We start from the raw sequence: 12,754 nt of genomic DNA on the forward strand, positions 1-12,754 counted from the left end.
TATTACTATATTCATGTTACCATGGTGCTTATTACATGGTAATGTCATTGTACGTTTGGTGTTTTCATGTAATGTTTTGATACTCCTTTGTTCCGAAAATGTCTTAACCTGCAGTCATTCACTGCATATGCAGGTGCTGAACTTGACCTACTTCATCGCTGACAAACGACAGATTAATTGTAGTCAAATAATCACTTCCAGGGCTCTGGTGGTTCTGTTTTAAAGCCTACTGTTTTCCATTTCACGGAGTGAGGTTCGATTGTTGCAATAATAAATAAATAAATAAATAATATAACTTAACAGATTTGTTCCTCAAAGTTGCAACTAGCGCAACCTTCCTCATGTCTGCTGATCATCTGCAATCCAGCTTTTCACCATTAGATGGCATTATAACTGTATGAATTCTACAGATCTAGATTACTGTACAACTTGAGAGCAAAGTAAAGCAATATTTGCATTAAAGAAGGTGGTGATTTAATCATTTATTTACTTATATATATGAACATGACATTTACATTTCATTCATTTTTATTAAGAGTTCTTAAAATCTAGATTTTAGAAATTAATAGTGTACACTTGGTAAAAATATATATTACAAGAAATTAAATCAAGCTTGTAAATGTTAAAAAATAAAAAAAAATTATATAATCCTAAAATGCATATAATTTATATATCACCTAAAATGAATACATAATTTTTTTTGACATGCAGTTTACATTTATAGTATAACAGTTTTGAGTTAATATATAGGTCTTTATTACTGTCAGTCTGCATAACTGGTAATTTTATACCTGGGAAATAGATGATGCAGCTCATACTGCCAAAAGTGAGTGCACTGCCCTTTTAAAATGACTGCTCTCTTTAATATTACACCTCATATTATACCGTATGGAAAACATAACCTGTTATATTCATCTCAGTCATATGATTGAACAGATAGTCCAGAGGGGATGTCTGAATGGGTGAAGAGAGCATGGAAAAATGTCATATCAGTCAGAAGAGCTTATGCGTGCAACAGGTGGAGTCTTGCTTCGAGGGGATCCCTGTGGATGAACATTCACACACACAAACAGAAACTGTTGTGCAGCTAATGTGAGTCATTGGTAAACTATGTTATTGGTAAGTAAATAAAATATTTAGAGAGTACAGATGTAGATAAGGAACTGTTATACCCTAGGTTGGCCCTTTGAGTAGTTGACATGGGCATAGAGAAGCATAGCGATGTCTTTGTGTCCAGCCTCCAGAGCAATGGACAGAGCAGTGCTCTCATCCTACCAGCACACAGACACAAAACATACCAAGCAAAAGCACACAGACAAATTTAAACAAGAATGCAAATTTAAAACACAAATGACAAAAATAAATCATTAATTTAAATCTTTTCTCTCAGATAGCCATGTGGTTACTCACATTGTCAGTCAGTGTGGCATCACAGCCTGGTTGGGCCAGTAAGAGTTTGACTATGTCAGCATGGCCATGTTCACCAGCACACATTAGAGCAGTTGACCCCTCATCATCCTGGATGTTGACCTCTGCCCCAGCAGCCAGAAGAGCCCTGACCATATCTAAACGCCCATGACTGACTGCTAGCATGAGAGCTGTCTGACCAGCCTGTTGAGCAAAAAGTACAGTAAACACAAAAAGCATACACAGATACTCTTAGGCAGAAACTTTTCTCTGTTACTCAAATAAACATAGCTCAATATTCACTCAAAAACACATTGAGGCAGATACCTGGCTGGCCTTGGCATTAACATCTCCTCTGCTGAAGAGTTCTTGCACCGCCATCATGTCGTCTTTCGTTTCCACGGCAGCCAGGGAGGCAAGCATTATGGGAGTATAACCGGCCTTATTCTGATTATCAACATTACATACTCCTGCATGAGAAGCAATCAAGACCATATGAATTACCTACAATAAATAACATTAAAGGAGCCACAATTGGAACCCCTTTAAAACAGTTTAGTGTCTCTCAAAACTCAGTTTAGAAAATGGTAAAAAATTGTGATGAGAACTCAGAGATACACTGTGCCAGAACAAATTCATCTTCATAATGTCAGATAACACTTAAGCAAAACATGGTCAGGTCAAAGTATCTGAATAATTTTTGGTCTCAAATTTTTATCAATTTTACTGGTAGTCCACTTTACAGAGAATTTTTGGGTAAAATATGTTGGAGTTTACTTTATTTTGCACCCACTAGTAAAAAAAACCTTCAAAAATTATATCTGGTGCCTCATTTTTGATTTGACTGTATATATGTATACAAATGAGGACAATAGAAACAATCACAACCAACAAAAGTTTTTTTTAGTTTTATTTGTATACACTGATTAAAGGTTAAAAATTTGGAAACATTACTATTTTTAATGTTTTTGAAAGAAGTCTCTTCTGCTCATCAAGCCTGCATTTATTTGATCAAAAATACAGAAAAAATAACAGTAATATTGTGAAATATTATTACAACTTAAAATAATAGTTTTCTATTGGAATATACTTTAAAAAAAATAATTTATTCCTGTGATGCAAAGCTGAATTTTCAGCATCATTACTCCAGCCTTCAGTGTCACATGTAACATCCAGTCTATCACATGATCATTTAGAAATCATTCTAATATTCTGATTTATTATGAGTGTTGGAAACACTGGAAAGTTCTGCTGTATAATATATTTGATGAATAAAAGGTTAAAAAGAACTGCATTTATTCAAAATAAAAATAAAAATTCTAATAATAAAAATTGTAATAATATGTATTCTTTACTATCACTTTTTATCAATTTAAACACATCCTTGCTGAATAAAAGTATTGATTTTATTTAAAAAAAAGAAAGAAAAAAAAATGACTGACCCCAAATTACTGACCAGTTGTGTATATTGTTATTACAAAATATTTATATAGCTGCTTTTTTTTTTTTTTTTTTTTTTTTTTTATTCATCAAAGTATCCTAAAAAAGTATCACATGTTCTGAAAAAATATTAAGCAGCAGAACTGTTTCCAACTTTGATAATGAATCATCATATTAGAATGATTTCTAAAGGATCATGTGATAATGATCCTAAAAATTCAGCTTTGCATCACAGAAATAAATGATAATTTAAAGTATAATACATTTAAAAAACAATTATTTTAAATTGTAATAATAGATCACAATATTACATTTTTTTTTTCTGTATTTTTGATCAAATAAATGCAGGCTTGATGAGCAGAAGAAACTTATTTCAAAAACATTAAAAATAGTAATGTTTCCAAACTTTTGGTCTGTACTGTATGTATATATATATATACATACATACATACACTGTAGACACTATTACAATAAGTTTTCTATTTTAATAGAAAATAATTCATTCACTTATGCTGATTTGGTGCTCAGTAAAAAAGTATTAATTCTTTGATAAATAGAAAGGTCATAAGAAAACCATTTATTTAATGGATCCTTTGCTGAATGCAAGTATTTAAAAGTATATACCAACAAGCATAGTAATACAGCTAAAGAAAGGTATATAGAATAAACAGAAAAGTTTAATCAGGTGTGCTACTTCACAATGGAATAATCTAGGATTATAGGTTAATAGGTTTAGGGTTACCTGCAGCAAGCAGAATCTTTACTATGCTGAAATTAGAGTGTGACACACTGTAGTGGAGGGCTGTGTTGCCATTTTGGTCAGCCATGTTGGCCACATAGCACAGGACCTCTGGCGAGACATGGCGACAAGCGAAGAGGAAGTCCTGCACAATCTGTGGGCATGCCCTCTTCTGACTGGACACACAGAACCACTCCTGCTGCACTGTGCTCAGACAGGAACGCTTACAAACACAAACAGATAAAATGCAAAAAATCAAGCCAAAATTTCGGGTAGCGTATCTGTGTAAACCACACAGACACTTTTTAGACATACTACAGCAAGAACACAATGACACCAAATAAATGAAGCAGGCTTAAATGACTTCTAACACAAAAAGAAAATACAGCAACACTATAATTTGAAACCCAAAAATCCCACAGAGTACTGAACAATCTGATCTATATGCCAGTGGGTAATTATGGGATGAGTATAAGAGTGAGTAAACATAGAACACATCAACAACTGAGCTTTTCAGACTAAAATACAGCTCCACAGTACATTATAAATTAAGTTTGGTTTGGTACGCCCTTCTTTTGTTGTCTTGTTGTTGACTTATATATCATGTACCTTGAGAATTCATTCCTACAAGTTTCATAAACATGTTTCCTCGCTAAAGCTAGATCTGTCTGAGAGGGTTCAACACTGTTGTTGTTGTTGTGGGTGACAAAGTAATCAAACTCATTAGGAGCCACTAACAATCTTGGTTAAATGATTACTCCACAAAAGCCAGAGAGAAGAGAAAAAAAATGAATGAAACATTACAATCTATTAAACAATAATGATTTAAAATCTGGGTATCTATCTCTGATAATAAAGAATATACAAAACACATTCATTCAGCAGCCTTTAAATGTTTTAGACTAAGACTCCTCAGAAACCATCTACTATACAGTAACTAACTGAAGAGGCGAAACATGGAAACAATAAAAGAACTGACATTACAACACAGATAACTTGTTACTGTTCTGAAACTTACCAGTTCTCTGTTAGATATGACCTTGCTGCCATTGAGGTGAACCTCCAGAGTCTGGCAGGCAGAAAGCATCCTCTCACTAAATTTATACCTACACAAGAGAAAACAAATGTACCATGATCACTTTTGGCTAAACAGTTTCACCTTGCACTGATAAAACAAAACTTGTTATAAGCATGAACCTTTCTTTTCTCTTGGGAATCTTCATTTTATCTTTGGTACTCCCCTCTTTCTCCCTCTTTTCTCTTTTTTTCTTCTCTTCATCCTCAGAATCACCACCCTCGGACAAGGGGCCCACAATACCTCTGTGTATATGCAGAGAGAGAGAGATGTACAATTAAATGTACAATGCATATGTATTAATAACAATGCATACTATTCAAAATTAAAAAGACTTAAATCTGGTAAAAAAAAAAAAATAATTCAGTTTAGCATTAACAAAATCATGGGACACTGCGCTGAATTTATTAGTTATGATTAAATAATGAAAGCTTTTATTCACCCATGTGAGGCAGGCTTAGGGTTCACACTATCTGTGGACTTCAGATTGGTGCTTTTCCTTTTCATGATGGACCTGAGACAGCGATCATCACTGGGTGAGCCTGAAAGAAATGACACATCATATTTCCGATTATATTCCACATCATATTTCCGATTGCTATTGTTTTTGGTTGTGCAGTTCAGTTAAAATTAAATCTACATACAGATAAAATCTGGGCTAAATACAGTTTATGTTCACCTCCCTTTCCTTGCAACATAACATTTAAATCATAAATAATAAACAAATTAGTCCTTTGTGAAGGAATACTCATATTTGCCGATCCTTACCTTTTAAAAGAGCTTAAAAACCCACGAAAACATTCCCTTCTTGTTCCTAAACATGCACTCCTTTATACACCACAAACACCTGCTAAAGGCTCTTTTTGTTCTGTAATAAGGAGTCCTGAAATGCAAACATTCCTGTCTTTCAGAAACCATGCGCAGAGTAGACTTCCAGTGTGGATGGTATTCATGCCTGGGTTGACCACATACCAAAAGACATGAGAGCATTCCTCAAGCCAACAGCAGCCCAAATATTCTAAGTGTAGGGTTTATTCAGCCAAAAGACAAAACCAGAGAGTGCTATTTTCACCTCCAGTTCAAATTCCACTGCAAAAAAATTACTCTGGAAAAAAGTATCCTGCATGCACTGCTTCGTCGGGTGGAGTCATTTAAACCAGGATACTATACTTTTGCTTGCTAACTGACTTGAGTTGCCTTTGACACAAATAAATACATACCATGAAGAGCAGCAGACATCTGCAACTGCATTTGATTCTTTTCTTTAACTCTTGAAGTCTCATTTGATGTCTGGTTTTGTGCAGTGCCTGGGAATTAGAGAAAAAATGAAAGCAAGATATCAGCTGAAACCACATAAAGCATCTAAAATGCCAAAAAGAAAATGCTTTCAAAAGGTAGATACACAAATATACACATCATTACCTCCAGTTTGTTCAACTAAAACACCATGGGGCTGGAGAATGACCTCATGTTTTGACCCAGGGTGACTGTCGGTTAACAGGTCCTGTTGTTCTTTGAGTAATTTTTGCATGCGATCTATATAATGGTCAAGCCCAGGCTCGGTCTGCACAAACATCTCTCCCTCTGAGTTGCGTATTCTTCCATCTCCCACTTCTACACCAATGCTACGTGTCTTGACCGGATCTGGCAGACGGGATGGACCACATGCAATATTGCGTGTATGGAGTCCGATGAGGAGATTCTCATTGATATTTGCCATTCCAACACCCACGTCACGTGTCATAACTTTAGGAACAGCAGGGGTGCTTGTTCTTCTATCCAAGCATGCAGTGGTTCCAACAGAGCGCATTTGAACAGCAGCCTCACAGTTGCAAACCTTCCCATCTCCAACTGCTAGAGATCGGGTCATTGCGTGTGCTGTGTTGGTATGTCTTTCCCTGGTGAGTGTGTGCTTTGTGTTGGTGCTGGTTTCAGAGATACAGGGCTGCAAAGTGCTGGTGCTGCGTGAGACGGTGCAAAATGCTGTGCTGGTACGCTGAGATACGGTCTGTGGGATTGCCATTACACCCAGGTCAACCCTTCGAACTGGGTCAGTGACAGTTCCTTGGGAAATTAGTGATTTGACCGACCTGACATCCACATCGACAGTGCAGTCACCACTGCCCACTGTTTGGCTGTAAATGCTTCTCTTGTTCTCCATTGTCTCTAAAGTGACTGTAGCAGCATCACACATGCACACTGTCGTCCCAACACCTTGACTGCGTGTTGCCACACACTTGCTTCCAACACACTGATCTTTTTGCTCTACTCTTTTGCGCATTTCCCACTCTTCCATAGGTGTATCCGGGCCAGACGATGCAACCTTCACCTCAGGTTTGCAGGAAACTCCAACACCAATGGAAATCCGCTCTAGTCCTCCTCCAACAGCAGAATGCACAAGGTTGGTGTGGTTTCCAACCCCAAGAGTCCGAGTTTGCGACCCAGTCTGGGTGGCAGTGCAGTTTACCTGCGGGTGCGCGGAGGAACTCTTGTCGGCACGGTTTCTCGCTTCTGCTTGCCGCAGTTCACTCCTCAGCTGACCCATTTCTGCCTTGAGCATTGCTTCTTTAAGCTCAGCCTCCAGTATCTGAATCCGCTCACTTAAATGCTGAATGGTTTGCTGCTGCAACTGGGTTTCTGCTTCCTTATCGGATACCACCCCGAGCATAGTCTCAGTGATGCTGACAGCCACTGACTGAGTCTCAGGTTTGGCATCAACAGCAACATCCTTACAAAAGTTTAATTTGTCTTGATGAATGACAACAACTTCATCGATGCTCCTGTCATCTCCAACTGCAACAGACTTTCGATCCCTCATCTTGAAAGCCGAGGATTCAATACGTGCATCTTGGATCTTCCTTTCAAGCAGCTGCATTTCAACACTGAGCTGTTGAAAATCTGTCAGACCAGAGATGGCACTGTGCTCCCAATCCTCCATCGCTGGTTTGCTGTTCATTTCTTGTAAATTTTTGTCCGTGCTAGAGCTTGATTTTTGAGCTTCATCTTGGCTCTTGACCAAGGCAGTCAGTTGTCTCTTTTCTTCCTGCAAAACAGAAATCTTCACCTGTAGGACAGGAATGGCCTTCACTTGCTCCTCCATGTCCTTTAACCTTCGTAAAGCAGCTGCCATCTGATCCCTGACCATCTGCAGGTGGAGTGGGCTCACACCGCTCACTGGAGATGCCCGGCCGGAGCTTGAGGGGCTGATTTTAAGGGGGTTCCCCATTAACAATGTACCTTGCCTGGGCTGGTCTAGGACTGTCATCTTAGCACCTTGATTTAGGGTACTCCAGCCTGTGTATGGAGACAGGGTACCACTAGAGCCAATACCACCAAAACTGGCCAGTCTACGCCGTGGCTGTGGTTCTGGAGGTCCTTTCTCATGTTCCAAACGCTTGCACGTTTCCATCAAAGTCTTTTCCACTAGAGGATTTGCTTTGTTTGGGGTAGGATTTTGTGTGGCCGGGGTAGCCGTCCCATGTACATCCCTCTGAGAAGTGACTGGGTCTTGAGGGACCTCTGGTCTTTTACTGGAGGATTTAGGTTTGGAATGGGGAAGTGGGGGTCTTCTTCTGTTAATAGAAGAAGATGAAGAGGATGAAGAGGGAGAGGTTTTCTTGGCTTCATCACTGCTCACTGAGGACAAAGACTCTGAGGAAGTCCAGTGTGCGGGGTTTACGATGCGCTGAGGCTCAGAGGCAGCATTTGCCACCCCCGGCCGCTTGTTAAAATGCAGTCGGCGAATGGTGTCACTTCGCTCAATATCATCCACGTATTTAACAAAGTCTAAGTCAAGCTGGTACCCATATGGTGTATCAATGCTGAACGGGCTACTCTGAAAATTATCAGCAGAGATCTCATTCCAGTCTGTTTAAACAAAGAAGACAAAATTACATGTGGAAATGTGGAAGAGAACAGAAAGTTCATTTTTTAATATGAATGTGTCTAAATATATTAGTAAAAGCTAAACATACACTTCCAAGCCAAGAACATAAAAATTTATGACTCTGGAAAACACTAACATGCCTGAAAACACAATATAAAAATCACAGAATAAAATTGAGACTTGCAGAAAGAAAAGAAACCCATTTCAGAATAAAATAGTAGATACATATTCTTTAAAATCTAGGGACATTTCAAACGGTGACATTCTCAACTTTCAAAATATATCTGATTTCTGTGAAAAAATATGCATTCCTTATTAAAAACCTCAGCAGAAAAATGTCATTCAAAGTTGAATATGGCTAATTAAATGTGGGTTAGTTTTTAAAAAGATAAGAATGTTGTTGTTATTATAAGTTCTAGTAAAGTTCAACTGTTCTCTTTTTCCTCTGTCTCTGTCTTACTCTGTCTGCTCTCCTCCTCCTGGAGGCCTTCAGTTACTTATTTTGCATTTCTCTCCTCCCACTGCTTTTTTATTCCCTTCCTCTTTCATCCACTCAAACACTCTAAAACTTTTCCTTTGAATTGGAATAAAAACCATACTGACCATGCCTTTACATAAAAAAACAAAAATACAATCAAATACAAACAAATCTACCCCCTTGCATTATTCAGAAAAAAGAGAGCATGCAAGTCAAAACCATTTTGATAATAATTTAAGGAAAATCCAACTGCAGAGTTGCTGATTCTTACCTTGTTGATTAAGGTGGAACTGTGTTTCTTGAGTCATGTCAGCTGTTGACTGACAATAGCACAGTTAAATTTTTCTCAGCAGTGGAAACGCTGGGAAAGCAAGAACAGACAAGAATATATAATCAGAGCACAACATCTAACCTAAGTGCTGTTGTTGTTTAGCTGATAAAATGTATTACATATTACTCAATGACAAAGTATTGCAACCAGGACTCTGCTATTAATCTTTTCTTGTTCGACAAGAAACTGTTACAGGTAGGTTTTTATCCAAATTGCAAGCTGTATTCCATGTAACAATTTAAAACTCAAGCCACTTCAATCAAACCACATATACACAAAAATATAAAACTAGACAGGTGTAGGATGTCCGTTTATTTATAGTGAACAAAGATTCATTATCTTTTCATATACTGCCCCCTATTGGAGATATGAAATGTAAGCAGTCTCATGTAGTTTTGCAATAAACCACCCAAAGACAGAGAGAGGCTGAAAGAATGAGAAAGACAATGATAGTAAAAAACATAAAGGGGTTGTTAATTATTATTATTTTTTATATCTTTTGGATCAACTGGTTTGAATGATTTGCTCATGACTGGACTGATTTGGTTCTTGCATCTATTCAACAAATTAAGCTATAATATAATATAAAGCATACAGTTTTTCATAGCAAAAGGTCCACTCCCTTTGCATGGAAAACATTACATTACTTTAAATTTATCCTTTTGTGATACATGGAAAAAGTGATGAAATAGGATGAGTGTGAATAACTTATGTCATATATAGAGAGCGAGCTGGGCGATAAAACAATAATTATATTAACAGTAACTATTAAAGAAATATATATATATTTAATTCTGGGCAAACTGTACCTTTGATGCATATTTTTTACAGTTGCTGCAGCTGTAAGCAGGAGTTGTAGCTCAGTGACACGCTGAGCTATAACTAACAACAAGCAAAACCATATGTGTCCACCATGTAATGTCACTTCTTTCTAATTATGACAGAAATGAAGGATGTGAGAGATCCTGCAAAACAGGAGAAGCTTGCACTGTCACTGCAGACAGATCTCTGAAACATGAGACCTGCTTTGGGTAAAGCATTGTATCAGCTGAATTGCTTGGCAGTGAGAGGACACGGACACATTGACACAACACGCACGAATGGATGCACGCTGATCCATGAACACACACGTATATAAGCATAAAAGGCTTTAGGGCATAAAGTTATACCTGAGAATAACAACTAAGAAAATGAATGAAAAAAAATTACTGATGAAAAAGAGATCGACAAACTGATGAAGTTCTGTATCATTTTTTGGCATAGAAAGAGACTGGAGAAAAACAAATATGTACTGAAATAACTACTTGATAAATCATTTGTGCATATAATTTGCACAAAACATAGCCTACTTTACAGACTACAAATGAACTTGATTACTAAATAACAAATGTCCATTCTCTTGACTTTGTCAGCACTCTAGCAAAACAACTAAAATGTAATCCTTAAACACAAACAAAGGTTGTTTTGTTGAAATGCAATGAAAGAGAGAAAAGCAATCTGGTTAGGTTTACTGCTATTGCATTCTTTAAGGTAAAAATAGTATTTGTGCAATCATCGACATAATCTGCTCCTGGTACAGACCAGTATATCTTAGGCTCACTGGATTATACACTGATTTGAGACTAGCTGTACCACAGAGCCGCCAGCTTTAACGAATACCAGTCATTTTTCATTAATGTAAACCTAACTTAAATAGAGAGTACATTAACTAATACTTTCTATTTTGGTAGCACTAATTACGCTACCTTGCCTTGGGATATTTTAAAATAATATTTCTTAAGCATTAATGATATTTACATACACTTAAACTCTCAAAAACGTTATGTCTGCAGCAATATTGTTAGACTGCCCCAAGAAACGACTAAATAATGCAATGAATAACTTCCTAAAAGATATCCAGTCCGCACTAGTGCAGGTGAGTCCGTTGTTTACATACCAAAGCGAAGCGCGCTTCCGAAATGAATACGAACACTGCTCAGCGTTTCTTCTGCATTTACAATTGAACACTTTTCTTTATCTTGAAACAGTGCTCCCGGTTTGAATGCTTAGCGTAAACAGCCAGATCTGGATAACTTTACCATGCTTCTCTGTATATGCGTACGGAGGAGTTGCTGCTTACGCCATGACGCACTACGGCAGGTGTGCAGCAGAGGTCTATCAACGCACTACTTCGTACTTACTATTTAAATTTAAAATAAGCACATGTATTATTATATGATATATATATTTATATGTGGTATGTATAAATATAAATAAGATTTTAAAATAGCATTTTTTTAATTAAACAAAATTATAAAAATGTCGCTTAATAGGCTACTGTCCATCCTACACAGCATTTAAGAATTTAGAAATCAGAAAAGAAAGTTATATCAAAACTTTAGTTAAGTCTAATGACAAATGTCTTCACGATCTGCTGGTTATTTTCTAAAGTAGAAATCTCTGTGAATTAGATAGAAGATATACAATAAATAATAGGCCTAAACAGGGTAGACCGTCTTCATTTTACTTTAGTGAATGAGAGTGGGTTTGTTTACAAAGACTATTACTGTACAGACGTACCTTAAGGCCTACAAAAGTCTAAAGAAAAGCTATTGATCATTTCCAAGATTATTGTGCAGGATAGTTTGTTTTAAACACATTAAACTTCTGTGAGCAGACACTGCACACTGTCGCCTATGGCTCGTTTTATATAACAACCCAGACATAGACTTTTAGTGAATTTTTAGACTATTTTAGTGAATTTCTCTGAGACTATACATGACAGTTTTAAGTCTGGATGAGCACATTCAGGGATTTTCAGAGATATCAAATGTTTGGAGGTTTGATAATAAGAACACCTCCTCCTTTAAAAATGACTGATATTGACAGAATGACAAACTTTGACAAAAATTGACAAATTCAGCACTCTAAGGGAATTATGATATTTTGTAATTATTTAAATCAAACTAATTTTGAAATTGTTTGTCGTAAATAAACATCTCCGGAAAATGTTATGGGGTTTCAAATCGGAAAAGGACTTCGTTACAAAACAAGACATAAGTTTCATATGTATCTTTTGTAGAGGACACCAGAACAAACGTTATATTAATCAGGCAATTTGAGAAGACACAAGTTAATAGTGAAGTAAATTATAGATCAATATTCCTATGAAAAATTAGATTTTTATGAAAATGTTGCCAAGTTATTACTCCCATTATAACACTTCTTTTTTCCCATTATGGTTTGAACCAACATTTGAACACATTAATATGCAAATTAGATGCAGTGTATAGATACATGGAATAAAATAGGAATATTAATTTACAGAAATTTTACGCACATATTGCATAAAGTAAAAGAAATCATTCTTTTGATTTTCTTTCATAACATAGTTGAGAATAATCATTTTACAAAGTTTG

At 36.6% G+C, this 12,754-nt stretch overlaps 1 protein-coding gene across 2 annotated transcripts; it reads right to left on the bottom strand.

The window, feature by feature from the left end:
• Positions 1 to 589: 589 nt before the first annotated feature.
• Positions 590 to 11,505, bottom strand: LOC109061934 (KN motif and ankyrin repeat domain-containing protein 1-like). 2 transcript variants are annotated; one of them, XM_042756314.1, is made up of 12 exons: positions 11,293 to 11,505; positions 9,297 to 9,386; positions 6,084 to 8,528; positions 5,882 to 5,968; positions 5,104 to 5,203; positions 4,784 to 4,906; positions 4,605 to 4,692; positions 3,590 to 3,809; positions 1,735 to 1,877; positions 1,411 to 1,611; positions 1,173 to 1,271; positions 590 to 1,076 (listed from the first exon to the last, which is right to left on the bottom strand). In XM_042756314.1, the coding sequence occupies exons 2-12, from the start codon at positions 9,331 to 9,333 to the stop codon at positions 990 to 992; spliced, it is 3,630 nt and encodes a 1,209-aa protein (XP_042612248.1). In that variant the 5' UTR covers positions 9,334 to 9,386; positions 11,293 to 11,505; the 3' UTR covers positions 590 to 989. The 2 variants fall into 2 exon arrangements, with proteins under 2 accessions (XP_042612248.1, XP_042612249.1); XM_042756315.1 differs by having other exon boundaries at positions 591 to 1,043; positions 11,293 to 11,504.
• Positions 11,506 to 12,754: the final 1,249 nt, after the last annotated feature.

The sequence above is a fragment of the Cyprinus carpio genome, chromosome A5 (genome assembly GCF_018340385.1).
Source record: "Cyprinus carpio isolate SPL01 chromosome A5, ASM1834038v1, whole genome shotgun sequence".
NCBI classification, from domain to species: domain Eukaryota; kingdom Metazoa; phylum Chordata; class Actinopteri; order Cypriniformes; family Cyprinidae; genus Cyprinus; species Cyprinus carpio.

What these genes read in the sequence shown, in the direction of transcription:
- LOC109061934 (XM_042756314.1), bottom strand. Translation starts at nt 9,333, where the DNA reads ATGACTCAAGAAACACAGTTCCACCTTAATCAACAAG. An exon ending in AAAGATTCTGCTTGCTGCAG is followed by an intron (nt 1,878 to 3,589) that starts GTAACCCTAAAC and finishes CTTCTCATGCAG; the next exon opens with GAGTATGTAATGTTGATAAT. An exon ending in TTAATGCCAAGGCCAGCCAG is followed by an intron (nt 1,612 to 1,734) that starts GTATCTGCCTCA and finishes TTTGCTCAACAG; the next exon opens with GCTGGTCAGACAGCTCTCAT.